Here is a 27,906-nt window from a genome sequence, read left to right on the forward strand (position 1 = left end):
AATAAAGCAATCTTACACAATCAAACGAAAAACAATTAATCTACTGCTCATAACTACACTCAGTCTAATCTAGACGCAGAGGTAAAATGTTAAGCCCCCCCCCCCCCCCCCCCCCCACAAAAAATATGATATAATAATATAATAATAATAAAAAAGAAAATAATTATATGAAGACACAATGATTTAACAAGGTGCAAGTATTGAAATGAGGCATTAAAATAAACTCTGAAAAACAAAATTGTCGTAACTATTTTCTATGGATATAAATATCTGCAAAAAGAACAAAGAGTGAGTTAGATAAATAGTTCAATAGAGCTTACTAAAGTTGAAGTTTACTTACAGCACTGAGGCATCCGCTGGCAAATATATTCCACAATAAAATTATTTATTTATTTATTTATTTATTTATTTATTTATTTATTTAATAAATAATTGTTTGTTCCCACACTTTGGCCGGTGCAATGAGCTCCATCTGTCCCTCCCAGGTCTGGGTGATAATCCGGACTGGGACCGGGCGTTGACCTCGGTCTGACGTGCCGCTTCAGCGGGCCGCCCAGCACGCTGCGCCGCCGCTGTCTGACCCGCAGTCCCTCCCTCCTCCTCCTTTCTCCTCCCTCCCTCCCCTCTCTCTCTCTCTCTCTCTCTCTCTCTCTCTCTCTCTCTCTCTCTCTCTCTCTCTCTCTCTCTCTCTCTCTCATTCCCCAGTCGTCAAAGACCAGCCATCCTCCAGCAGCTCAGTGATCACACGCTTTAATTTCTCCAAAAACACGCAGCGTCGACCCTCAGCCTAAAGGTATGTTGCTATTTCTCTTGATGGCGGCTTCTGCTCGCGCGTCGTTCGGGAACAAGGGGGGCTCTGACCACCAGCATCACGTCGGAGGCAGGGGAAAAAAAACCCAGACCTGTTCAGACAGGCGTAGCTTCGCCCTTACAAGCGCGTTTCCCCCCCTGACCGTGTTGAAACAGACGGATTGTGTGTTGTTTTTTCCAGGGATGGAGTAAATGGAGGCTGTCCTCCTGCTGCCTGTTTTTATCGCGTCGACACAAAGGGTCGCGCATCGGAACGCACCGATCCGTGTGGGAGCGCTCCTGTTTCGGGGTTTAAATACAATAATAATAATAATAAAAAAAAAAAAGACCGAGAGACAGATTAAAATACAGCGTGCACAAGATGCACGGAGGTGCAGTGACAGGTTCAGGAACCGAGCCGGTGCAGCATGGACCCAGAGAAGGCCTGCTCCCCGATGCGTTCACCATGTTGGCCCCGGATCAGTCGACAACAACAGCCAGTAGCAGCAGCCTCAGCAGCATGGAGACAAAAGCTGATACTGTCCGCGAATAACCCCGCTGTCACCGGCTTTTATCATCAATCTTTATGATTCTCTATCAATTTGAAGCCCTCCCTTCTGTAGGACTCATAAATCCCCCAAAAATCTGAAATTAAGGAAAAGAGGGTAATTTACTTTAAATGATCAGAAATAATATTGGAAATAATTTAGTCAAAAACAGTCGCAAGATCAGTCAGTCATGCAGTACCACTTTGTTCCTCAAGATGGTACAGTGAGCCGCGATTTCCTTTTTGTTTTTAATCCAAGAATAAGCAACTAATCCTAATGCAGATTTGCTTTTTAATCTGAAAACAGTGCTTAGTCAACTGTTCATTCAACAACAAAAGCTTTGCAAGTCGATGCAAATAGCAATCTTTGAAAATAACTTTGAACATGGAATATTTGCACATGTGCAGTGCAGGCCTATTAAATAGGTTAACATTGATAGTGTTTGATTCAAGAGAAATATCTTTTGGGCTCATTTTAAATTATTATTTTAAGCTCTTTCGTGTCCGTTGCATCGCTACCGCTTACCACACCATCGTATCCGTCAGACACAACACACTGTGGTCCAATACAACCAGGAAGGGCAGCTGAAAGGTTCTTCAATGGTTTTATTGTACTGTTTTCAGGTTACATGCAAATTCAGTCACATTTCAAAAACAAACAAAGAGCAGTGTGGTATGCAAACTTTAAAAGTTGTATGGTATGCAAACGGAAGATACTCATTTTTCGCATTCCTGACTGCAAGGATCATTATCAAAACTTTGCTGTCAGTTTCTAACAAGTTGTTCTTTAGTGAACTGAGCCTCAGAATGATGGAACTTCCTTCAGAAAAAAGATTTATATTAAAAACAAGCAAGAGACAGCTTTGAGGCACGAGCTGCTTCTTTGCTATATATCAAATGTAAAGCATTTTGTCCACAAGGACAATGTATCTTCAACACTGTAGCAGAGCTGTATGTATGTTATCGAAACAGTCCAATAGCATGCTGTACAATGACAGTAAAACACTTCATGCCAACATATCTCAGGGTGCAGATCAATTTTGGTCTTCAAAACTTCCCACCATTACTCTGGAAAACCGTCGAAATGACAAGACCTAAGTATCAATGGAATCCTGGACAAGAATCTTAAATCATTACTGCAACCCTGAATTCAGTAAGTTTGGTTCAACCTAACTGAATAAAATAAAACAGTGGCTACAAACTAAACAACAATGCCACAAAACATCTCCACAAAGCATGTCACTAAGTGCTAGACCAGCAATATAACCCTCCGGAGTATGAAAGGCTTCAAATCTTCCCGCAGTGTCATGCCATCAAGGGGGCTTGTAGCTGTTAGTCCGTGAGGTTTGTCACTCTGGGAAACTCTTTCACATCATTTTAAAGGTGCAATCCCACCTCCACCTCCCCTCCTCAGCTCCTCAATTCACCAAATCACAACAGTGAAAGCAGACACTGGCAGACGCAAGGCCTCCAGGATGATGAACAAGCAGGATCCATCCAAATAAAAGCAATTAATACTTTTCAAGGTCTATTCCAGATTTCTGAGCACATTTAAAAGACTTCAGGCCCAAAGTTGCACAAAAGTTAACAAAGAGCTGCCACTGCAAAGGGTGTGACCTTATGTGATTCCTTTAGTCCATAGAAATGTGTTTCATAACCTCACATGGCTTTTGTCTGGGGAGGGCTTATCAATCTAGTACGAACAATGACCCTCACCCCCCGAAAACACTGGGCTGAAACGGATTGCGACTGAACTGAGAGTAAACAGGCCAGGTTTGCTAATATCAGTCCACACATTGATATCAATGGCTGTGAAAAGCAGCTAATGTGCTGCGTCACCGGTTGCTAAGTGCTCGCTCTACAGGGGATTGTTTGTCTCCCTCTGTAATAGTGTAAGATCCCAGCTTTACTCAGTAAAGCACCCAGAATGACTTTCTTTCACAGCAGTGTGCGGTTTATGCCAGTATTTGGAGGTACAATAAGTAGGGGCTGTTTTTTTAATGGTGTAAACATGTGTCCTCATTTATGAGATGACTGTGTATTTTTTGTTATTATTGAATGAAACAGAACAACAATGAAGACACAAAGACTGAAGTAGGCCATGGAAAAGAATCAAGTAAAAACATAATGATTCTTGCACACGTATCACTTTTTATGATCGCTAACATTACAAAAAGACACTCAATGAGATTCAGACTAGAAAAGGTGCTGTGGAAGGAGACAACGGTTTCTGTGTTCTGCTGCGGGAAGCATCCATCAAAAAGAATGGGCTAACCAACATTAATTCAGTTTGGTAAAACCTTTTTGTGCCACATGTTGAGGTGATAAATCACTTGAGACTCCAAAATGCACAGAGTCTGAGCACTGAGCGGGAAAACGCAACTTTTGGAAAATACTCCAACTCTGTTTTTTTAATGAAATTTTAATTTCATTTTTAATTAAATGAAACCACAAAAACGATGAGTTTCCACTCGAAACTTTGTCGAGCGAATCGGACCTTCAACAAATCAACCTGAGACTGACTGAGATTCTAAAAGCGAGTTAGTGTATTCCGACATAAATGTGCCCTGTGGCAACATATTAAATCAAAAATGTATTTCAGCTCTCTTTGAAAAGCAAAGCAAAGTGAATCCAATTGTTTGGAGCACATTATTGTTGCAGCATTTTATGCTTCAGCAAGCCTATGCAACAGAGCTCTAAAGACCATTATCAAACTCTGTGGTGCAACAACATACACATTAACAAACATTTGTCAAACTTTGGAGCGATTATGATAACACGAACTCCAGCTGTTTTCAAGAGATTGCACATCAGAATGCAAGACAACTGTCTTGCTCGACCGTTTTTAATTTCTTGAGGTGATGCTTCAAATATAGTTTGATAAGAATGCTATTCCTGCAGATTTACAGCATTACCCTGCAACTCTTGATGCTCAATTACTCAGGTTCTTTGTGATTCTCCAAAACAACAGTAGAGCTAATGCTAACACCTCAGGTGGTGGTGCACTTAGTTATTTGACCTTTCCGCTCGATGATCTCTGGAGGGGAGTGTGTGAGAGGAGAGAGCTCAGTGCAAACCGGCTGTCAGCACTCTGAAACCTTATTTCATTCTGCAGGAATCAATGCTGGTAGATAATCGGAATCAAATCTGCCTTTTCCTCAAGAATCATACAATACAAAGTGAATGTCTTCCCCATAAGAAAAATATAAAAATACAACAGTAGGAAAACTGAAGGTGAAAATGAGCAGCACTGTGTTTGTGTGGTAGAGTTTATTGTGTTAAAATGCACATGTAAACATCTTTGTTTATTTTCAATGTATAAGAGTATTCAAATTATTTATCTTCCAGAGTGGATACTGCAATAAATAGCTCGAGCATGTGTTGATCAGGCTCCGTGCCATTGAATGCACAGCCTTGTTGTCCTGTAAAGAGGTCAAAGTTGTCTTTTACAGCTCAAAATCTAAAAAATCCAAAGAATATATTTCATATAATCGCTATCACAACCCCCCTTTAATTCCTTCACGATATTTACCGTTATTTATGACATTATTTACTTCAACTCAGGATCCTGATTGAACATTCATAAATCGTTGTACAGTATTGTCATCAGATAAGAATTTAGGAGCCAACAAGTGTGTCCAGTTTAGTTGAGCAGGCTGCTTTTGCCTCTGTTGATCTCTTGTTGTTGTGGTTGGATGAAGGCAAGCTGTACTCATGGTGAATGTCACCGAAGCTGCAGGGTGTTAGCACAGTCCTGAATCTGTCTGCGTCATCCATCGGCGTGATTAAAAAGCCCGTGACCACCGAGCTAATAACCATCATCATCGTTTGGAGCCTGCACGCTGTAATCAGTCCGTGTTTTCTGTTTTACACCACAAATGATTCAGTGTGTCAGGCGACGTGCCTCCTCTCAGCGTTCAGCTGTTCTTGCAGAGCTTGGAATGTGTCTGTGTTATGTAACCGAGGCACTGCAGAGGCCGGATGTGCATACTTTAACTCTGTGTGTGTGTGAGAGAGAGAGAGATGGAGACATGCTAACAAGTGCTGCTTTTTGATCTATATTGTGATGATCTGATTTTTCAACACTGTGTTACTGTAGTTCTTAGACTGTGTCATATGACATCCCTGAATAGTGTGTTTTAACATTTTTCCTGCAATCCATCAAAGGCTTTCTGCTCTTGTTTCCAATTATTTTTAGAAAGATAATTTTCAACACTTCAGAAGGTGTGCTGTTGCCACAAATCTATCCTATAGAGCTACTCCAGCTTGTGTTTGTGTGACTTAAACTGTACATTTAATATCATAGATATCTGCATTTTTGCTCGGTTTACAGCTGAAATGATTTGAAAGAGGACTGCTGTTGTAATTGTGCTGTAAAGGTCTTTCAAACCAAACTGTGACCGTAAAGCTGCTGGTTGAACCGCGTTTAGTTAGTGCACAGCAAAGCTAGCCATTCATCGATTGCAACATGTTTTCTAACAATGTCTCTTTGCTGCGAGCTGACGCCACGTGTCGCCTCTGAGGGCTTTTGGTGGTTTGCCCTCGACCTGAACCTCCCTGTTATAATGATTAAAGTGTTAAAGTATTGCACATTCAGGATTCAGAAAGCTGCATCTCCAACAGGGATACCTACACGTGGATGACACATGGATGAGGTTGTTGCTGGGGAAGCTTTCAGTGTCTCTTTTCACCTTGTCTGGACATTTAAGTGTCCCTCAGCAAGACAGTGAACCCCGCCTTGTCATACTGATGTTCTGACCTTTGTTCTACTGCTTATTGACCAAATGTTGAGTTCCTGAGTGAACTCCTGGAGCATGGTACTGGCTCTTGAAGGTAGATGAAGTGATCACCACAGAGGCACTGGTAGCTGCTAATCTCAGCTCTGCATCAACATGGATGCGATCATGGCTTTGTCACAAGGCCTGTTTTAGACTCATCCCAAAAAACAACAAATAGTAAGATTACTCAAGAATACTCACACAATTTAATCCAAGCTTTTGATGACTGATCTATACAAGGCAAATTGAAGTGTGAACAAACAAGCTGCACGTGAGGTACACATCTACAGTTTAATGTGCTTTTGCATTTTGAGCTCTTATTGGTGCTCTTATTTGTTCAAATCAACAAAGTTGAGAAAGTTAAACACCATGCCTGAATATCAAATTAACTGCTGCTGTTGACCTAGATAGAACAAGTCATGGAGCTTCCAGTTGTTCTTTATGGTAATGCAAATGCCTCCTGCTGTTAAAGTAATTACAAGGAGCACCCAACCTTCCAGATAATCCATTTTATGGATGTTTTTCTTGTGTATTTTTAAGTGGAAGATGAAAAACAATGCGGGCAGTGTTTTTTTTCTTCTTAACGCACCGACAGGGATGTGCCATGGTTACTAAAAGCAGTGTGGAGTGGTGCAGTGGTCAGGGTGAAACCACTACAGGCTGGATGGGTTGAGCATGGAAAAGGGGAAGAAAGAGAATGATTAAAGGAGCAGAAGTGGGTGAAGCAGGGAGACTTAACACTGCAGCACACAGTGGATGGGAGGGAAGCAGGAAGCTGGGTTTTGGTGAAACTTGAGGGGGATGGGAGAGACGAGGGGAAGAAATAATGGATAGAAAGCAAGTGAGAGGTGTTCGAATCCAGACCAGAGAGAAAGGAGAAGATCGAGAAGATCATAGTCAACACAGCGTGCATTGAAAAGAAGAGAATGAGCGAATTGTTGGCTGAAGGTAAAACAAGAGAACTACTGGGTTTTTTTTAAAGCTCTTATCAGTGTGTGACTGGTATCGGTGTCTGTCCACAGCTTGGGATTCATTTAAAGGAAGCTGAGATGTGCAGCACTGTTTGGATAACCTTAGATAAGCCCTGTGGGGACCTTTGTTTTGGACATTTGAGCTTTTCTGTTCGATTACAGAACGATATCTAGGTTTGAGTCCTTGAGCAGTGATAAAAGTACAGCATATGCACAGCTTTAGTTTGACACGTTTCCCTGAGCTCTTTAATGTAAATTAAATGTTGTTGTGGCACTGTTGGTTGTTTTTATATTGAAACCACACACACACACACACACACACACACACACACACACACACACACACACACACACACACACAGATAGCAATATGCTGTTAACATCAATGACGAGGATAGCGACATTCGTATGGACAGACGATAAAGTTGGATTGTTGTCTCGAGTGACTCTCAACTCTAAAATTACCAAGTCCCAGGAGAATATGGACTGGGAGTCATGACACTCTGGAGGCCGCCGCATCTACTCACACGTGCATAACCATTTACTATTCGGATGAGCATTAGCAGCATTTCAGAATAGTTGTAGTGTTCCGTGTTTACATGGAGTCAGTGTTTTTGAAAAGTTGAAAAGAGCGATTTCAAAAGTTGCATTTTCAGTGGTTCAGTGGAAATGGATTCTCAAAACACAGCAAAAATGTATGACTTGGAAATATTTCTTTGTAAACGGGACCCAAGATAGCAGTATTTCGTTATATAGGCTTTTCTTGCACCAATAACTTATGTCTTCAGACCTTTGAAGAAGTTTATTACCCAAATTATTATTTTTGAAAAGTTTCACATTGATTTTTGTGGTTTGTTCAACACCCCAAATGTGAGTGAACTTAACTTGGAAAACAGCTTGAAAGAGCTCATTGAACAGAATAAAAACAGTGAACCTAAAGCATTGAAAAATGCATTAATGTTAAAAGACACTCCTGCATAAAACTCGTTATATTAACTTGGATTTGTTGTCATAAATGTGTTTTTCGGATAGTGTTTAGATCAACCACTCCCTTTAACTACATCTGGACTTCAGTGTATATTTTTTCTTTGTAGTCTTGTTGAACGGCTAAAGAAATGATAACACCCAACAGCTGTGAAAGTTGCAGAAAGCAACATTTTCTTTGCAAAATCTTTTCATCTTTAATCATCAGAATGTAAAAAGGTTTTGCCTTTGTTTTGTGGCGTATCTCTCAGAAAACCCTTTTTAATCATGCATGTGTGCGATAGACCATTTTGAGAGGTTGCATTACCTTAAATGTAAACAATCGGATGAAATTGTAACTTTCCAAGCCGTCGATGACTGCTCGCTGCCTTCCCACCTTCACCAATACCTGCTGAGGATGGCTTCACGCTGTGTGTCTGTTACGTAAGCACCTATAAGCTCCTGGAGTTTAGGCAGAGTCACAGTGAGGAGGGAAACTGTCTCTAAGCCTTTTGGGAAGCTGGGATCAAGGTCATGTGTTCGTGTTTAGCCCGCAGAGAGTCGATAGAGATTTACTCATGCTGATACTGTTTGTTTACATGAGAAGTGTGTACCTGGTTTTGAGGAGTCCATCAAGTTCAGGTTTTGAAAGCTCAACTTCAAGTATGAAATAAGTCAGTCTGGGAGGTAAAAGTGAACAGAAATCACCAAAATAGATGAACTACGTGATGCAGCAGGCAGTGACAAACCGTCTGTGGAGTTTCTTACTCAAGTCAACACTTTGAAAGTTACCTTCTGTCCAACATTTGCCTCAACAAGAACATGAGCGTCTCTTCCACTCAGTTTGGAAATTGTCCCTTCTTTATTGCCAGAGGGCAATTACTCTACCACCCTGCAATGCTAACCTGGCCTGTCACTACATGAAATGCAAATAAGAAATGAGCCGAGGGCAAACAATCAATGGAGTAATTTCACTAATGACTGAACATCGTTGAGGTCATTTGTCAATGTTAAAATACACCAAGACACGTTAAAGAAATGGTTTCCTTTAAGTGTATCAGGCCAAACTTCAGCGATGAAGCCGTGACCAGATGCTCACTAAGCAGAGCGGGCAAAGGGAAGACAGTGTTTTCACAGAGGATCGATAACGCCTCAGATTTTGCTGTGTCAGCGATCCAGAGGGTCAGTTACCCCAACGTATGCAATGCCGTCGGTATTGTTCTTACAGCTCCAGGGCTTCAAGTACCTCCATGTCCAGGGAATGCGGACAATTCTCTCCAAGGCAGAAGTTAGATTTTTAAAATAATGCACTTTCAATAAAAAGGAGAAAACAAGGACACAAAAGGAAAACTATATAGCAGAATAAGTATGGTGCTTGTAATCTTCAGCAAAGACCAAGTTCTTTGTCCTGATTATCCAACGTCTTCTGCAGGGACTTTTGCTAATAAGATCGTGACAGACGATGGTCTCTAGAAAAACACTTTTCCACCATGAAAAAGCCTCAAGTTATTCCAGTAATCAAGCTTTGACTACAGAAAAGGATGGAGTTAAAATGTTCTCTTGCAGGCACTTTGTCTGGTTTGCGAGCTATGATATTCCAAATAACCACTCAGCACTTTAAGCTAGAGCGTTATTGAGGTTCATCACATAAAGCTAATCAAATCAAACTGAAAGCGATAATGCAGAAGTCTGCTGTTGTATTTGTAATCATCACAATAGCAAGTGACGATATCATTTATTTTTTGATGGCTGTAGTTATTTTCATCTCGGTTTCGGCAATTGCTAAAGCTGCTGCAGAGAAATTACATAGAAAGCCTGGAAGAAAACTTAATGTAATGAGCTACAAAGTCTCAGGAATTAACTACCGCCTCAAGAAACTTTGGGGGTTGCTGTGTTGCACCGTTCCTCCTTTTCAGCTTTTCCTTTGTTTTTGTATTCCACACTGCAGTGAGGCGTCCAATGTGCACAACCAACAAAAGCTCCATTCATTGGCTGAGCAGAGGGCGAACGCCGAGCCAGAAACTCAGCAACGGCACGGCTTCAGCTGAGGCCGCCGGTGTAACGAGGATGAATCCACCAATGTGGAACTATTTTCAGACAGTTTTTCCTAATTAAAATGTCCTTTACCATTACTGGTGCATTGCAGTTTGACTCAGCAGCTTCAAAACTTGGGGAACATCTCCGCCTGTCTTCCTTTTATTGAACAAGCAGCTTCTCGGTGGCGTTCAGTGCAATTCAGCCCTCGCTGTGAGCATTGTAGGTTGAATCCATCACGTCAGTGTCTGGTCTGCCTGGACAGGGTGTGCCTTCTCTCCTCTCAGACTCTTTCCTGGAAGCACGGCCTCCGGTGATATCACAGGGAGGATGTTCTTTTGTCAAAGCTTGGCTTCCCTTTTCCTCAGTGTTTTATAAATAGGTCAAATTCCCACCCTGTTTTTAGTATAAATATGACATGCAGGCTTTTTCCAAAAGAAGCTGAACAGGAAGTGGTTGGTGAGAAATACAATCATACCACCCTCACCAGTCTTCTCCATGTGTATCTAAAAATATGAGCGAGTTACTGTGTGCTTGTTTGTGTTGAGGTTTAGATAGAATAGAAATATAATTTGAAACCCCACAATTTTGAATTTTTATGGTTTGTTCTGGGAAATTTTAATGTTGCAGATAAAGCTGCGACGACTTTTATGATTTAGTGTCAAAGAGCATTGCAACTGCAGTTGTATCCGTAGATCTGAAGCTGTTTGAAATACTGCACTCCTCAGCCTTGAGAAAAATCTTGTGCTTAACCAGGTGCTTCCTAGGATGACAAGTATTTACTTTTTTGGACTATGGAGAACTGTTTGATTTGTCATAAACTAAAAGTTCACATTTCAATTCTAGCTACTGTCAATCAATGTATTTCATTTTCATTGAATCAAAGTATTCTAAAAAATTACCGTAAATCATTAATCTGATTTTCTGCTCCTTTTAGGCCCCGTTCATCTGACCACATTTTCAAGTGAAAATGGAAAATGTTTGTTGCGTTGGTGCTCTGAACCACAAAAAACACAACTTTATGAGGTGGAACTTTTCAAAAATGCTCCAACTCCTTGTATATAGGGGAAAATGCACCTTTATGAAAAAACTACAACTCTGCATGTACACTACAAGTGTGGTAAACAATTCTTTTGGACAGTAACAACATTGGAAGCCTCCAGAGTGGCATGACTCCCAGTGAATTTGGAGTAGGAAGTCACCTGTCGTCGCAATATAGCTTTAACTGACCATAAGAAAGCCCGTGTTTTTGAAAACGCCTTCATTTATTTAGATCAAGACAATTATGACTGTCAAGACCTGTCATGTAAAGTATTTGATTTATTATTTATATGGCAATATGACTTGAGTATATACTCATAATTATTAGTAGGTGTTAAGAGTTGAGAAGTAGAACTAACAGGTTTTAATGTGGAAACACATACGGCGCTTTTCCGTTGCAGTTGTAGCGCTGCTCGACTCGCCTCAACTCCGTTTCGGTCGTTTTCCATTATAACAGAGCACCAACACGACGTGGGTGGAGTCGTCAATGCGAGCTGACACGAGACTCCACCAAAGTAAATTGTTGCGAGACACGTTGCAGGTCGCTTGATCCAGTTGTGCTGAATCCTCTCGTCGCTGCTCTGCGAGGTTGATTTCTGTGCATCCGTCTTTGATCGTGATCATTCTCGCTGTGATTGCGTATTAAAAATGGGAGGAGTTGACTCTTATGAACGAGTCGCTCTCCTGACTCATCTAGACACTTCGCGCTTTAGCCAATCACTGGTTGGTCGTCTGCCAACGTCACGTTCACTACTCGTCTCAGCTGGCTAGAGAAAATGGCCAAATATTATCAGAGAAAATATATATTGCTTTTTTAACTTTTAAATTGTAGGGTTCACTATAACCCTATGTTATTTAATTTAAATATTTTTTGTATTACATTTCTATTCCCCAAATTACCTTTTTTCATCAGCAAAAGGTTTTTGACTGAATTATATATATGTATATTTTTTAAACGCTGTGTAAAAGTGTGTAAACATGAACTGCTCAGTACATCTGAGTCCAGACATGCTTTGTGTTTCTCGCGAGGAGGGAGGAAGACCTACTTTCTCCTGAAGCCCCCCCACAGACCAGGCCTAATCTGATTGGCTCATCTTGTAACCAGGGTTTCTGATGTTGTGGGAACTGAAATCTGATTGGCTGGGCTCAGACTCTTTGTTCTCGTTAACCGTTCACTGCTGGGATCTGCTGTGATTAATAGTGTTTTCTTCTGCTGATGGTTGTGGTTCAAAGGGCTTGCTCTCATCTTTTCTTCTTGTTCTCTGTGTTGAGGGTTTCTTGTTGCCGAGCAGTAAACATGACACCTTTGAGGAGATGTTTGCAAGTTCTGTGTGTGCATGAAAGCTCGCATAGCCTGTCGTCACGCTGTATTATATAACATCAGTACCTGTCAGATTAACCAAGAAAATAAAGTCGGATGCAAAGCTGTCTTGAGTGCAGGTTGCCACTTGGGAAGAAGAAAAAAATGCAAAATACATCAAGTAAAGGTTTTTCACATCTGAACAATAAGCAGAGCTGTGTTGCAGTATTTGAGACCACATTTTAAAGCTCTTACTCTTAACTCAGATCTCATCCCCTTAATAAGTTCATGGTCTTGGGATGATCTGGTCTTGGTCTTGACTGGATCTTGGGTTAAGGTGGTCTTGATCTTGTAAGCATCACTTCTCACACATAGAGGGAAACAGGCTCAGCACTACACTCACTTCGAGACTTTCTCTGTTTTCAAAATTAAACAGCAGAGGGTGAAAGTAGGCCACTATAGCTGGTGTACTTGAAACTTTCATTCTTTTATTTCATTTGCATGAAATCATTACTTTTTTAGTCCATTGAGTTTTACTTCTAATGAATTGGTAATGAATTTCTGAATCTTTGGTTTTCTCAAAGAAAATTTTTGATTATTAGAAAAATTGTTTCTCTTTAACCTTATTCATTCATTGAAATTCATTAAATTTAATTAATCTGTGAAATAAGTAAATATAGGTACATGTGTCTTAATCAGCTCTTGTATAAAAACATATTCTTGTCTGTTTCCTCGACTTTAGCAGCATTAAAGCCGTATGAGAGACCTTCCTCATCCAGCTCACACCAGCAGAACACACATTACACAACGCTGCATGGCTGACCCCGCCGATAATCTCTCAAAGCCAATTAGGACTGTCTTTCCACACTCTTTCTCTCAACCACTAAGCTAATGTCATTAATGTCGCTTTATATTAATGGGGCCTGTTGATCCAGTCAGATACAGTAAAAGTTACCTTCCTGGGCTCTGGAGAATATTCATTCATGCTAGTTTAAGTTTGAATACGGACACGTATGTTGCATTAAATTAGACTGCTGCCAATCACGTCCCAAACTAGCCTGTGTTAGTACATTTGTGGCTTTATTGTATTTCCTTGTAAGTTCTTTATTCTAAATTCTGACTTCTTGTTGCTTGTTGTTAAGCTCTTTCTATTTCTACATTTAGCTTGTGCTGAAGGATATAAGAATGAAACGGTTCAAATTAGGATTGATTCTGTCCAGGATTTTATATTACCATCCATTCCGAACTGAAATGTTAACATACGGTTAGGACATGCCTGGTCCAGGTCCTCTGCAGTGAGCTAAAGGAAGGCTTATTCGCTAAACCAGCTCAAATTGTTCTTTATCAGTCTTTGCTGTTAAATTAAAGACATTACAAAGATTGAGTTCACTTGTCAAAAGCTTAATGGGATTAATCTGGCAGGCAGACGGTGACACTGCTAAGTAACCTTGGCAGAAGCATACCAATAAAAACAGTGCAGACACAAAATACACGATACATTTAAAAAAATAATAACTAATATTAGGAGGACATTCCAAATGGAAATGAATAAAAGCATTCACTGGTTATTGTCCTTGTGGTTACTGTTAAGCCCCTCTCACCATTTTGAGAGTGTTCCTGCTCCTACCTGAGAAGGGCTTGAAGGTGTTTGAGGATTGTTGGCTGGTGCAGCTCACCTGCCCCATGTAGGGTCATGAAAGCTGATCCACATGTTTCTCCACTTCCCCAACTGACATGCTACAAAAGCTGCAAAAGGAAAATGGAAATCACCTTTCTTTTTTAATAGCATGTATCACATATCAACTGTTTTTGTTATGTATAAATCAACGAGATGGCACATTTACCTCATGAGATTTACCTGGGGGATCGTAGAAAAACTGATTACACATTATGTTTTTTTTTTTCAAAAGTTACACACACTGTGTGTAAAGTAACTTTTGTCAAGCTGTCTTCTCTTATAGTAAGATAACAGCTTCGACACACCAGAAGACAGTGCTTTCACAGTTTAAAATACTCCATTAATTGGCTAATTAACGTATTAACCTGGGCTAATCTTAAAGGCAGACACGTGGCTCGGAGGATTTTAAGGGCTTTTTTTGTGTTTGATGTGCAGCTTCAAAACGATGCGGAGATGAAGGGTTCTGTTCTGTGTGCATACATTGGTGTTGAGGGTGTGTCCTAAGAAGAGATGAGATCATGGTCCCGTCTGGGAGTCAGCTGTCTACTGTCTGTAGATCTCACTGTTTCCACTTCACATGCTGCTGACTCACCATGAGAGCAGTTTAACATCCGCTGGCTGTTGCTCTGGACTGTAACTGGATGTATTTGACATGAATTTTCCCTTGAATTCAGGTCTGCTAGTACAGAAATCAGCCCATTGGAACAGTTATCAGGTGTCACAGAAGTGATAATGGCTTTAATCAGGTTACAATTTTTCTCTTAAATGACGATTTTGGCTTATTGGCATAACGTACATGTTGCTGTTTTCTTGGTTTTTCCTTGTATCTCTAGTACTTTGGCTAAGCAGCATGTGTTTTAAAGTGACCTTGATGTGCATATAATGCCTTATGTTCTGTTAGCTTTGGGCAAGAAAAACAGTCCCTCCCCAAGTCTTCAGAGCGACTGATCTACTTACGTCAAACAAATACAACTAGCAACAGATGGGACCCTGATGACTGGATGAAGCACTGGAAAACATTAAAAAATCCCCATCAGGTCCCAATGGTCTAACTTCCTTTGGATTGAATTTCTTCATTATGTAACTGAAAAACCTTCTGTAAACTCATTCATGTCTTGATGGTTTCTGTTCTCATTTCTGCAGTGTCTCCAGAACATTATGTACCAATTTGAAGCATTATGGGAGAGCAAATGTCCTCATGAAATCAATGTAAATGTGAAGTCTCCAGAACAGTTTTTTTTTCCCCGTTTGTTTCAGTTTGGGAGAAATATTCAGACTCACCAACTGGCTAAACTGAGGTGTATGAATTCAAGGTACAAGTTGTTGCCTGAAGTTTACGAGTTGAGTATTTTTGAGGATATGTAGTTTGATGTGTGTGTGTGTTTGTGTGTGTGTATATATATGACTTCTGTCATAACATTTTTTTTTCTCTCTCTCTCTCTCTCTCTCTTTGTATTTCCAGATGTATCACTCCGACCACAGCGTAGACGTCCCTGACTTATCCTTCAATGTCCCAGGAAGCCCTTCAGAACAGGGCCCAGCAAACGGAGTGTAAACCCGTCTGTCAGTGCACCACACCTGGACTTTCACTCATTCCTGACCCGTCCTTCTTTTTCTTGAACCATGGATAGCCCTCCCAAACTGTCAGGTGAAACCCTGATTGTGCATCATATTCCCCTGGTGCACTGTCAGGTGTCTGGCAGAAGGCAGGGCGGCTGCGGTAACCTGCTGAAGAGGAGCAACCCCTTTAGCCCACCTGAGAACCTGGGGCTGAGTCGCACCACTTCCCTTCCAGAGAGGGATGTTCTCCAGAGAGAGGCCTTGCTCTACAGCAGCCTGATCCAGACCTCCAGTGGCTCCTGGTCCCCCCACAACGGAGCAAGAGAAAGGAAGGGCGGCGGGAGAGGAGGCAGCACTGCCAGTGACGATTCATCATTTACCTCAAGCAATTCAGAGGACCAGCTGATTACAGCTCACACGTTACCGAGAGCCAAGCCGAGAACAAGGAACCCATTGCGCCATAACCCCTTCTTGTTGAATACCGAGGACGACGAGGAAGAAGAAGAGGAAGACGATGGTAACAACCTCAGTGGTTACCTTGAGGATTCGTCTTTTCACCTCCACAGCGACACCAACTCTGTGCTTGATGATGGAATGACTCCCTTCCATTTGCACGACCTTGGTTTTACTTCTGAGCCATTTCTTTTACACAAGTCTATCGGAGGAAGCAGTAGGGAATCTTTGAGAGGTGTGGTTTCGGATCTGTCCAGCCACCTGGAGGATCTGGACATCTTAGAATTGGACAGCCAGTATCGTCACGGAAGCAGCGGGTCCAACATGTCCATGGATTGCAGAGAACAGGACTGGGGCGATGACGACGAAGAAGATGAAGATCACCCAATGAGGTGTGGCCGAACTAGCAAAACAGGCTCCTACTCTTCGGGCTCTTCCACTCAGCACTGCTCTTGCTGTGCCCTTTCACAGAACTACCCTCAGAATTTTCCTGAAGCCTTCACTGAGCCATTCTCAGAGTGTCAGCAAGGCTACGGCAGCGACTCCTCCTCAAACAGCTCCTATGGCGTGCTCGTTAACTTCAGCGCCATTTACAACAAAATGAACAATGCCATCCCAGAGAAGCCTCCATCGTCTGGGCCCACCAATCTCAACAACTCTACCGACCACTCTTGCACCTCATCGGTTTCCGATGCACCAGGAGGCCAACCGGGCTCAACTGGTGGCGCTTTCTATCTGGACCTCCACACCTCCCCGACAGAACCTCCCCTCTCCCAGCAGCAGCCCTCCTCCCTCTGCAACACGTTTCCTCTCATACGCGAACCACACTTGTCCACCTCCTCCACCTGCTCCTGCTCCGCAGAGCACCAGGGGGCTCTCGACCTGGACGCCAACTGCAACTCCTATCACCCTCCTCACTCGGGGTCCTCCGGCGACATCGCCTCATGCTTGCAGAGCCAAGCGCGTCTGGTCGTCGCCACCCAAAACTACTACAAGCTGGTCACCTGTGACCTGTCATCCCAGTCATCTCCAAGTCCTGCAGGTTCCTCCGCCAACAGCTGCTCGGACGATCATAGCAAAGACAGCCCCACGCCGACTCAGCCCAGCGAATACTTCCTGTTCAGACAGCAAGCTGACGAGGAGCGGGTGGAGGAAGAGGACGAAGATAGAGATCGAGAATCACCTAAAGTGAGTGAAAAATCTTACTTCATTGGTCCTAAGAATTTGACAGCAGCTTCACCTTTAGCAGGATTTGAAGGAGGACTAATCCTGGTTTGTTATAATGCTGGGTTTTCTGGTATCTCAGTCAGTGTTAACCGCAGACCTTGCAAATTAATTTAATACACCTATTAATACAGGCTGCCATGCAACAATATCATCTTTTTACAACCTACTATGGTTGCATGTAAGATAGGCAGTTAAAAGACCAAATAGAGCAAGTCAACAACTGTGGCTCGCTGAATTCAGTGCAGACGTTGCTAACTGTCAGACTGACCTCCCTATCATTTGCCGTCTGCAAGTCAACTTCCAAGACTCAATAAATCATTGGTTTCACAGGTGATTATAGGAAGGAAGTATTTCAACCACATTTTAACTTTACGTGATTGTAAATACTCTGTAATTACTGGATGAGCAAATATAATCTCAGATGAAAAACATCAAACACTTGCGTGACACACCCAACGAGTTCAAATACCTGAGCTTCCCACCATCTCTGACCAACCAGAGTAGTTAACAGCAGGAGATCCCGAACCCTCTTGAATTATTGCCAAATATCTTCCAAGGCACACTTGTTTGAAAAAGTCCGGTTGAACTGATTCACCTGCATGAAGATGCCTTCTAAATGGATTCCGTAGGTCACTGAAATGCTCATATATCTTACAAAATAGATATAAAACTTTAAAACTCCTTGAGCGTATCTTGGTCCTCACACAGTGATCTTTCATTGGTGTGTCTGACCTTACATGGACGTTGACACCAGTGGTGTGTCTGCCTGGTTATAATGTGACTGTTGTAAGTCATGTTTAAACTGCTTCAGTGGTTAAAAAATACGATAAAGTTAAAGTGTAGTCGGTAGAAGTCAAAAGCGATGCGGTCTGAGAATGTAGGGAAGCTTTTTAGAAAAAAAAAAAACATTGCTATAAATGGGTAATGGAAGGCTGTGCGACAGTGGGAATAACCCTGAACTCAAAATAGCCACGGCACTAGTATTAGTCTCCTAATGTTAACTGCTGTCATGTCTGGGGATCATTTTAGCTGCTATATTGAGCTGCAGTTTAATAATATCAGTCTCGAACAGTGCCACTGTGTCCACGGAAATATTCCCTCAGTAAGCATAGCTGGAATTTTAAATTTATTCTCTCTGTTTGGTAGATCTGCTACACTTACATTTTCAAAACTAGAGATTAATCTAAGGCTGAATGATATCAGATGAAGTAGATGATGTTAATGTGTTTGATTTGTTATTTTCCTTTGTGAATAACCTTCTCTTGGCCGTAATTGACAGTATGTTGGTATAAACGTACAGTACATGTAAACATCATTTATGGCCATTTAGTCAGTCTTTTGTGATGTTTGTGCAGCCCTGATTTTATCTCTCCCAATATAAAAAAAAATACTTTAGCTAAAGAGGAGATACTTGAACAAGAGGAAGTGTTTCCCATTGGCCAAAAAGCACCTTCGTTTTATTAGAAATAGTTGAAAAACTTTGATGTTTTTGGTCTTTTCCTTTAGCAATCTGATGAGAGTGATGACGAGGACAAAGACAAAGAGACCGAGGAGGCGGACGTCGGTTCGGAGACTGCCCAGCCCGCCAGGATCAAAGGTCAGGTTTACGTCAACGTCTCCCCGCCCATGGCCGGTTCAGGTGGGCCCCCCGCAGCCGGACGCCCTCGATCCCGCAGCTACGACCGCAACCTGGACAAGTCCCCCTCCCCGCGTCTGGGATCCCTGGAGCGCATGCTCAGCTGCCCCATGCGGCTCAGCGAGGGCGCCGCCCCCACGCCTCCTCCTCCCCCACGCGTCACCTCCTTTGCGGAGATCGCGAGGAGCAAACGGAGGAACATAGCCCCGGGCGGGTCGCCCTCGCTCAAGTCGGCCACTGACCCTTTCTCCTCGACCTACTCGCACTCCTCGGTGGAGTTCTCCCCCATCCTGGAGCAGCGTGCCGAGGCGGACAGTCAGAGCCTGTCGCCGCTCCTCTTCACCAGATGCTACAGCCAAGGCAGCATCGAGCCCCACCTGGAGGCGGCCAAGGAGACCCGCGCCAAAGTGGAAGGTACGTAGCCTCTCTTTCTCCAGGATAGATTTGCTTCTTAATGTGTTTTAACTACAACAAGGTCCAAGAACTTGGAAATGGGTTGATGAATGTTTGGTAGCAGGTATTTTTGTATTAAATGGAAAACGCTTCCTCCAGTCTCTGTGTAGATGGAAGAAAACACAACTCTTTGAAAGCACATGGGCACCACGGCAACCGTAATTGGTTCTTCTGCAAAAGTGCAAATGTATGGACAATAACAACAATGGCCTCCAGAGCGTCATGACTCCCAGCACATTTTCTCCTCCGACTTGGTAGTTTTAAGTTGAGTCACCTGTAATGGCAGTAGAACTTCATAATCTGTCCATACGATTGTTGGTTTACCAATCAACAGCACCAACCTGTGGCCTGGCACGCTAACTACAGTCTTTTCAATGATTCGTGTAAACAGACATCGTTTCCAAAACGTTGCCATGTAAATGCAAAACTCTTCTGACACAGAAACACAGAAACGATGCGTTTTCACTTAAAATGTCGTATAAACAGGAGCCGAGAGGTACCTCAACAGACGAGATCTGGGTTGACCCTTCACCCTTCATTATTACCTATTTCTCTTCATCTATTAGTCACACTCATAAACCAGTTGTAAAATCAGAATTCTGCGATCATGGAAATTGGTGTGTGTGAAAATACTTCAGATGATCCTCTTTTAACGATCGTATCTATAATGAGGGGCTGAACAGCATCTGAAGACATCTATTATTCATCGGACTTCACTCCATTGAGCTTTGCCCTTTCACCATAGAGCGTGCTGCCGAGGAGACATCTAATGGATTCATGAGAGTGAAATATACAGAGAGGAGGGGGATGTGGGAGCTGTAGATATGAAGGAGACAGGAGGAGGTTTTGCTTTCTCTGCAGCTCTTTATGGCCTCCTGGTGGCTGGTGCGCAGCACTGCACCCAGGCAGCAGAGGATCCTGGGAGTGACAAACAGCTTGCGCAACACTGCTGACGTCACACCCACACACACACTCCTATCTGTCATGCACTGCATAGACACACACACATAGAGAAAACACAGCAGACTGAGTCAGTGCAGAAAAAGGCTTCTCCTCTGCTGGCTGGTGTCTCTCCTCTCGCAGTGCCTTCAGGTTCAGTGTGTGTGTGTGTGTGTGTGTGTGTGTGTGTGTGTGTGTGTGGATATGAGTTTGAGAGTTTTGACATGCAGTGTGTGTGTGTATGAGATAACAGGCGGGTTAGCTTTATGACTTGGCAGCTTTTTGCTGTGTGGTGTTCTTCGTTTTCACTGGTGACCTTTGCAGTATGGCTCTGTTTGCATTAGTTTGAAGGAGTTTTTCAGTCTGTGAAGTCGACATGAAACTAATTTTACTGTTTAATGTTTTTCTTACTGGTTGAACCTGAACTCTGGATTGTTAGTATGTGTTGAGGGTAAAGCTTTGTCACTGAAGTTTTCAGATGAGGATTGAGCTGCAAATTAGAATTTTTTGAGAATCGGTGAAAAGATCATGGAGCTCTCTGGTGAAGAGGTGGTCAGCTCTGTCGCTTCGCAGCAAGAAGGTCTGGGTTCAAATTCTCGCTGGTTCCTTTCTATATGGAGTTTGCATGTTCTCCCTCTCGCCATTGAACGTAGTTGTTCTGCACTTGCGTGAGTAGATGGACAATAACAATGTGCCATGGCTCCCAGTCCGTATTCTCCTGGGACTCTATAGTTTTAGAATTGAGAGTCGCCCTGATTATCAATCCTTTTCATATGAATGCATATACACTGCTATGCGTATTGTTCTGTCGTAAGTGTGTCCAATTTCATTACAAAAGCAACGGCACTGCTACTCATTTTGAAATTTGCAATAAATTTCCATGTTGAAGTAGTATCTTTGTGTATTCACCATGTTTCATTATTAATGCGTTTTCTCACAATAACAGCCTGTAATGCTACTGTAGTGTAGAGAATCTAACCAGCGTCTCTTCTCTTCCTTCCCCGTTGGTCCAGGTGGTCTTTCCAGCTCCTCAGACGGCCGCCCGCCGGCGGTGGTGCGCTACAGTAAGGAGCAGCGGCCCACCACCCTCCCCATCCAGCCCTTCACCTTACAGCACCAGTTCAGCTTTAAGCCCCCCCAGCCCAAGCCGGTGCGGCCGCTGCTCCTGGGCTACGTCTCAGGCATGCAGGCCCACTCCAGCTCGGGCTCGGGGTCCGGCTCCGGAGATCTGGCTGAGGACGACGGAGATGCACCCGAGAACCCGTACCGGAGCGGGCCGGCCCCCGCGGCCCCTCCCCCGGGGTCCGCGGGGTCGGTCCGGCCCTCGCCTCTCGGGAGCTACTCTCCGGTGCGTCTCCAGGGGGCGCCGAACTCGGCGGCCTGTTCCACCTGCACCCCCAGCCCCCAGCCCTCTCACAGCCCATCCTGCCCCCTGTCGGCGGGCCGAAGCCCCCAGCACACCCCCGCGGGGCAGGGAGGGGGGCCGGCGCCGCTGCCCCCGACACCGCCGCCTTCATCCTTAGGGGCCAAGCGAGGGGTGGTGCCCCCCACGCTGCCCGCGGTGCATGCACACTGCTTCCACCGCGGGGGTCTCCACAGCGACACCCTGAGCCCCCTGGGGGGGGCCGGACTCCGGGAAGCATGTGGACGGAGGGAAAGGAGCCGCAGCCAGAACTCACAACGGTAAGAGGAGGAAAACAGCAGACTCTGCTGAGACATGAATCAGAAACAACTTTAAAGTTTAGACAGAAAAACATCTGCAAAACATCTGCTGGGTTTCAATTCTACCGAGTCCAGTCAGAGAAAGAAATCAATCTGTTTCTGTTCCCCTGAAAACAGACTGAACAGCCGTCATTCTGCCTCTTTAAGGTCTCGACTGAAAAACAGAACATTTGTTTCATTTTGCATCACAGCAACAAAGAACTAAAGGTTAAGACATTTTAGCTGTTTCAATGAATATAGCTGATATTTGCAGTTTATGTCAAATTAGACGCTTTTTTTATATAGCAATTTAAGATGCTGTTTACTTTTTTGTTATTTTGCTCGGCTTAGACATGAAAAAAAAATATTATTTAGTTCTTTTTTCCCCCAAATTTATTCTGTTACCATTTCAACAACAGTTTCTTGTTGTCATTTTAGTTGTTTCAGACATTTAAAAAAAAAAAAAAAATATATATATATATATATATATATATATATATATATATATACAGTATGTGTGTGTGTGTATGTATACACACACACCAGAAATCACCTGAAAATAAGTTTCACCTTCGCTAACATGTAAAAACATAATTTACATAATTCTCTTATATTTAATCGATTAAGTGAACTGTAGATGAAAATAAATACACATTTAGAGCATAAAATGACTGTTTTCAATGTGTTGTAATATTTATTATTGTCTGCCCAAATTCTTCTGAATTGGGACTTGGAGACTTGCTTTTTTCTTTAATTGAATAATTCTCCTTTGCCACTTCTTTTAAATTTTGTTACTTTATTCATGCTTTTGGTTTTTATCTCGTTTCACCTCCTTGAGGTCTGCGTTGCTCTGAGTTCTTCAGTGGTTTGAGGAGCGGTTCAGGTTCTTTGGTTCAGTTTTGATCTTCTGCGGTTCGTTCTTACTCTGCTTTCTTTCTTCTCTCCCTTCATTCATGCACCTCCGCCTTCTCCCACCCTTCCTCCTCCTAATCCTCCTCCTCTGTTTCTCCTCCATCCGTCTACTGAACAAACCCCCACCCCCCCCTAACGCCCCACCGCCCCCATCAGCGCACCACCTCTCCCCCCAGGCTCTCAAATGGAGGGAGTACCGGCGCCGGAACCCTCTGGGGGTGGAGAGGGTCTCGGCCGGGCCCTCCTCCTCGGGATCGGGCCCCCTGTCTGGGAGCGTGGAGCTCAGAAGGGGCGGGGGGACAAGACCCGCCAGGCGCAATGTGTTCGATTTCCCTCCGACTTATTCGGCCCACGCACCGGGACGGCTCAACGGTGCTCACCATTTTCTCCGTTCATGTTCTTGAAGAGTGTGTTGAAGATGAACGAGCTCAGCAGGGTTTGACCGTCCTGAAGACATTCCTGACCGTCTTTTTCTTTGGTTTCTGTCTCCGCAGCGAGTCAATCGGCGAAGCTGCAGCAGACCTACAGCGACTTCTTGCCGGACTACTTCTCCATGATGGAGAAGCCTCCCGAGGAATTCTGCCTCTCCCCCGACATCACCACGTCGTCTTCCTCCTGCTCATCGTCCTCACAGTCGCAGGTCTCCGTCGACCTGGGGCAGAAGAGAGGTGGGGCCCGATAAGCACTCGCAGTTCACGAGATTCCAGCGGACCTTTAACTGCTAACAGACTTTTCTTTCCTCCCTGTTGTTTCTCTTCAGGTTTGGTGAAAGCCGTGAACAGAGCAGTGGATCTGATCGTGGCTCACTTTGGCACCAGTAGAGATCCGGATGTGAAGGTAGTAAATCGAAGGGACATTCAGGCTCCTTTGGCTTTGATTAAACATAAACATTATAGAAGTGATGCTTTATTTCATTTGATGGATGAGGTCTGCGTACAGTGCTACATCCATACATCCATCCATCCATCTCTTAGACTGACCTTGTTCCTTGATGCCTCTTCTCTGTAACTCCACCAGGCGAAGCTGGGGAACAGCTGGGTGAGTCCCAACGTGGGCCACCTCATCCTCAAGTACCTGTGTCCGGCGCTGCGCGACGTGCTGCAGGACGGCCTGAAGGCCTACGTGCTGGACCTGATCATCGGCCAGCGGCGCTGCCAGCCGTGGAGCCTGGTGGAGGCCTCCACACAGCTGGGTGAGAGCCGAGGCGTCCGGCATCATGCAGCCTGCAGGACGGTTCAGTCTGTCTCAGAGGTAACGGCGATTTCCTTCTCCTGACAGGGCCGTCCACACGGGTCCTCCACAGCCTGTTTTCTAAAGTCAGCCAGTACTCGGAGCTCACAAGCCACAGCATGAGGCTCAACGCCTTCATCTTCGGCCTGCTCAAGTAAGTCTACTGGACTTGATAGTTTTCGAGTTGAGAGTCGCCTCAATAAGAATCCAACCGGATCGTCCACATGAATATCCGTGTATTCCCATTGTTAAAGTTGATGGCATATTCTCTGCAAGCGTGTGTTTGTGTGTGTATATTCATGACAAAAACACACAACAGCACCTGGCCTGCTAACTACATCGTTCTCAGCTTTTCTGCTGTTTCTGCGGAAACAGGTATTATTTTCAGAAATTTTTGTCGAGTAAACAAGGTCAACAAATGTCGTTAATTCATGTCATGTCAGCAAAAAAAATCCTTTGATTGGCCTCAAAAAGGATGTTAATCTGTTTTCTTAAAAATGTCTAAGTATTGCACAGTATTGCATGTTGTGATTGCTTTTGTCGGTAGTCGACTTCTTTGGTATTTTTTTGTTGTAATAATTCAGTTTTGGTCAGGACAAGCTGTATATAAACAGCTCTGCAGAGGTAAGAGTGTCTGGATCTTTCCTGGGAACATCAGACAGTCTCAAACAATAAATCTGATGTATTTTCAAATTTCAGCACCACTTCAATAACATTCATCCTAAAATTGTCAGAAACATTTTCCTGCATCTCAGTGGATTCAGGACAGTTCCATTAGGGTCTGAAATGACGTCCTGCTCCGTCATCTATTCATACTGACTTATTTTCATTGTTCCATTTCAGTTTGAAATCGTTGGAGTTCTGGTTCGGTCACCTCCACACACACGAAGGTACGATGATTCAGACTTATCTCCGTGACATCTTTGTTCTTGGTTCTGTGGTTCTAACGTGTTGTTCATTCCCGTTCAGACATCGTGGCGGCTCACTACAGCCCGTGGGGTTTCCTCCCCATGTCGCACGGGGCGTGCCAGCCTCTGTTTGAGGAGCTGCTCCTCCTGCTGCAGCCGCTGTCGCTCCTCCCCTTCGACCTGGACCTGCTCTTTGAGCCGCACCTCCTCCAGAGGGGCCAGGAGCACCTGCGCCGCAAGGAGCAGCTCTGCTCGGCGGGCCAGAGCGTGGACCAGACCAGCCGCTCCACCTTCCAGCTCATGAGGGGGTGGAGCACCACGGTCAGGGAGATGGTGGAGCGGGAGAGGCCGCCGCTCAGGCGGGAGGGGACGTGGCCGAGGATGGAAGGGGTCGGGTCGAGGAGGGAGGTGCCCGGAGCCAGTTCGAGGAGAGACGGTTCGACCGCCGAAAGCATGACGGATGTTTTTGACAGCAGAGGGATGACGGTGGAAGTAGGGTTCGCTCACACCTGGAAGGACAGAGGAGCGGAGGGGCAGAGGGTGAAGGGTGTGGGTCAGGACAGCCAGGGCGAGGGCGACGAGTCGCAGGACAGGGACAGAAGGAAGGACAGAGACAGGCAGGCCGGCTGGTGGTACCAGCTCATGCAATCCTCTCAGATCTACATCGACCAGTCCAACGAGGGCTCCAAGTTCGTGAAGGCCGAGAAGAGGAAGAAGTCTTCGGAGAGACGGCAGGGCCAGGCTCCGCCTGCACGGGAGGGGGTGGTGGAGGGGGCCGAGTCGAGCCAGGAGGGGGACGACAGGAACGGCAGCAGCAGCAGCTCCAACGGAGACTCGGCCGGATCCAGAGGGAGGCCTTCCTGGATGGGCAGCCCCCCGGAGTCTGTCCTCAACCAGGACAAAGACACCGATCCTCAGGAAGCCACAGGGGCAGGAGCCCAGGAGGAGAGCCCCTCGCAGGGCCAGAACCTACGCTGGGGCAGACTCTTCGGGTCCAGTGTGGGTTCCCCCGTGAGAGCAGAGGCAGCGGAGCAGAAAGCTAAAGTTCTGAAGAGCAGGTATGATGAATTCTTGGCAATATCGGTTATTTAAAGCCTGTGCGATATTAAACGTGGTCTCAAACCGGAGTTTCACCTGCTCTCATGTGTCAGACATAAGGTTGTAACAACGTGCTTTTTGTGTGAGTGGCACATCTCCAGGTTTCTGTCCTGACATCCAGACCTGGTCTCTGACTGGAAACAGGTTGTTTCATTCAGTAGAACACACCCAGCAGACTCTGAAAGAAGAGTCCAAGCTGACCTGCTTGCAGTCAACAAACAAAAACAGCTCAGAGCAGACGTAATTATGCAAGAATGTGAAAAATTCCACTGGGAAAGCTGCTCTAGTCAGCCCATGCCACACAGTGGTTAGCCTGTTTAAAATACATACAAAAACATTACATAATTCAGTTTCTACATGTAAATAGTTTGTTTCAGTGGTTAAATTCAGCAATCTGTACCAGATAGGAGCATAGTTTGTGCCAAGTTGTATGTATTATGGTTCCCCTCTTTCACAACAGTGTGAAGAATCCATTTAAGTCCATCTGGATCTGGACTTTTTACCTAAGTGGTTTTCTTCTGGTCTTCAGAGCGCCGTCAGGCTGGCTGGGTTTGGATCGGTCCGTCCTTGACCTCGTGGCTCACGCCATCGGAGCAAATGGCGGGAGGAAGGAGGAGCCTCCTACTGCGCCTCCTCAGGGTCAAAGCACAGCTCCGACACAGACAACACACCCGGCGTCAGTCGTACAGCAGCCGGTCCAACAGTCCCCGTGGTGAGGAAGAGAGACGCCGTCCTGTTTCACCATTCATTCAGTTAGAAAACTTCTCAAATGTCCTAGTCCATGTTCTTCTTCATTACACCTGGTGGTACACAGTGGTATTACAAGCTGATAGTGGGATGGTTAGTACTCTAACTTTAGCAGACATTTTACAGATATGCAATAGCGTTGAACTAAAACACATCAAACTTTTATATGAGCAGAAACCAGAAGAACCAGAGCTCGATGCTGATGAATGACTTATTTCTCCCGTTTCGGTCCGATTCTCACCTGCTGTCTTTATGCTCCATCAGTGAAGTCCAAGCGCTGTGCCACCACATCGCCACCGAGCCGGGCCAGCTGAGCTTCAACAAGGGCGACATCCTGCGGGTCCTGAGCAAGGCCGACCCCGACTGGCTGCTCTGCTCCCTGGGCTCCACCCAGGGCCTGGTCCCCATCATCTACGTCACCCTCAACAGCATGGAGAGCAGCCAGGACACCAGGGAGTAGCCCCGCAACACGGATTGACGGTTTCAGCTGCTGTGTATCTACTGGAGACTGTAGGGAAACTCTTATAAAGGTGTACAGACTCATGCGAGGGAAGCATGTCGGCTCACATCCGCTTCAGACGTACATTCAGACACGTATGCATGCATACATCCCAAAAACCAAAAGATGGAACCCAAAGACTGGGGAACCGTGCGCCTCCCCGTCTGCCCGTCACCCACCGCAGCCGAACGAGGAGGAACCGGAGAGGATGCTCACGCGCCGGGCCGAGCCACGCTCTGTCACGCCGTACCGCCTCTACCTTCACCGTGCTGTGCCACACGTCAGCGCCGGGCCCGCCGTAGCTTAGCTTAGTGCCGACTCAGCTTTTCACCAGTAGAAAACCTTCGAGGTCAGAGGTGGTTGAGAGGAAAAGTAATTAAAAAAAAAAAAAATAGTGAGCGTTCTGATCTGTGCAGAGGCGTGACTTTGACATAATCGTTGA

The 27,906-nt window shown here is 44.7% G+C and overlaps 1 protein-coding gene across 1 annotated transcript; it reads left to right on the forward strand.

Moving 5' to 3' along the window:
- The first annotated feature begins 681 nt into the window (after positions 1-681).
- Positions 682-27,906, forward strand: rusc2 (RUN and SH3 domain containing 2). Its single transcript, XM_030104502.1, is given in 14 exon segments — positions 682-793; positions 15,564-17,302; positions 18,848-19,391; positions 21,383-21,996; positions 21,998-22,052; positions 23,139-23,354; positions 23,477-23,650; positions 23,743-23,819; positions 24,000-24,174; positions 24,261-24,366; positions 25,056-25,102; positions 25,182-26,178; positions 26,748-26,930; positions 27,230-27,906. Coding segments are annotated over 13 exon segments (4,962 nt in total). The 5' UTR covers positions 682-793; positions 15,564-15,724; the 3' UTR covers positions 27,426-27,906.

This window comes from Salarias fasciatus, chromosome 12, assembly GCF_902148845.1.
Source record: "Salarias fasciatus chromosome 12, fSalaFa1.1, whole genome shotgun sequence".
NCBI lineage: Eukaryota > Metazoa > Chordata > Actinopteri > Blenniiformes > Blenniidae > Salarias > Salarias fasciatus.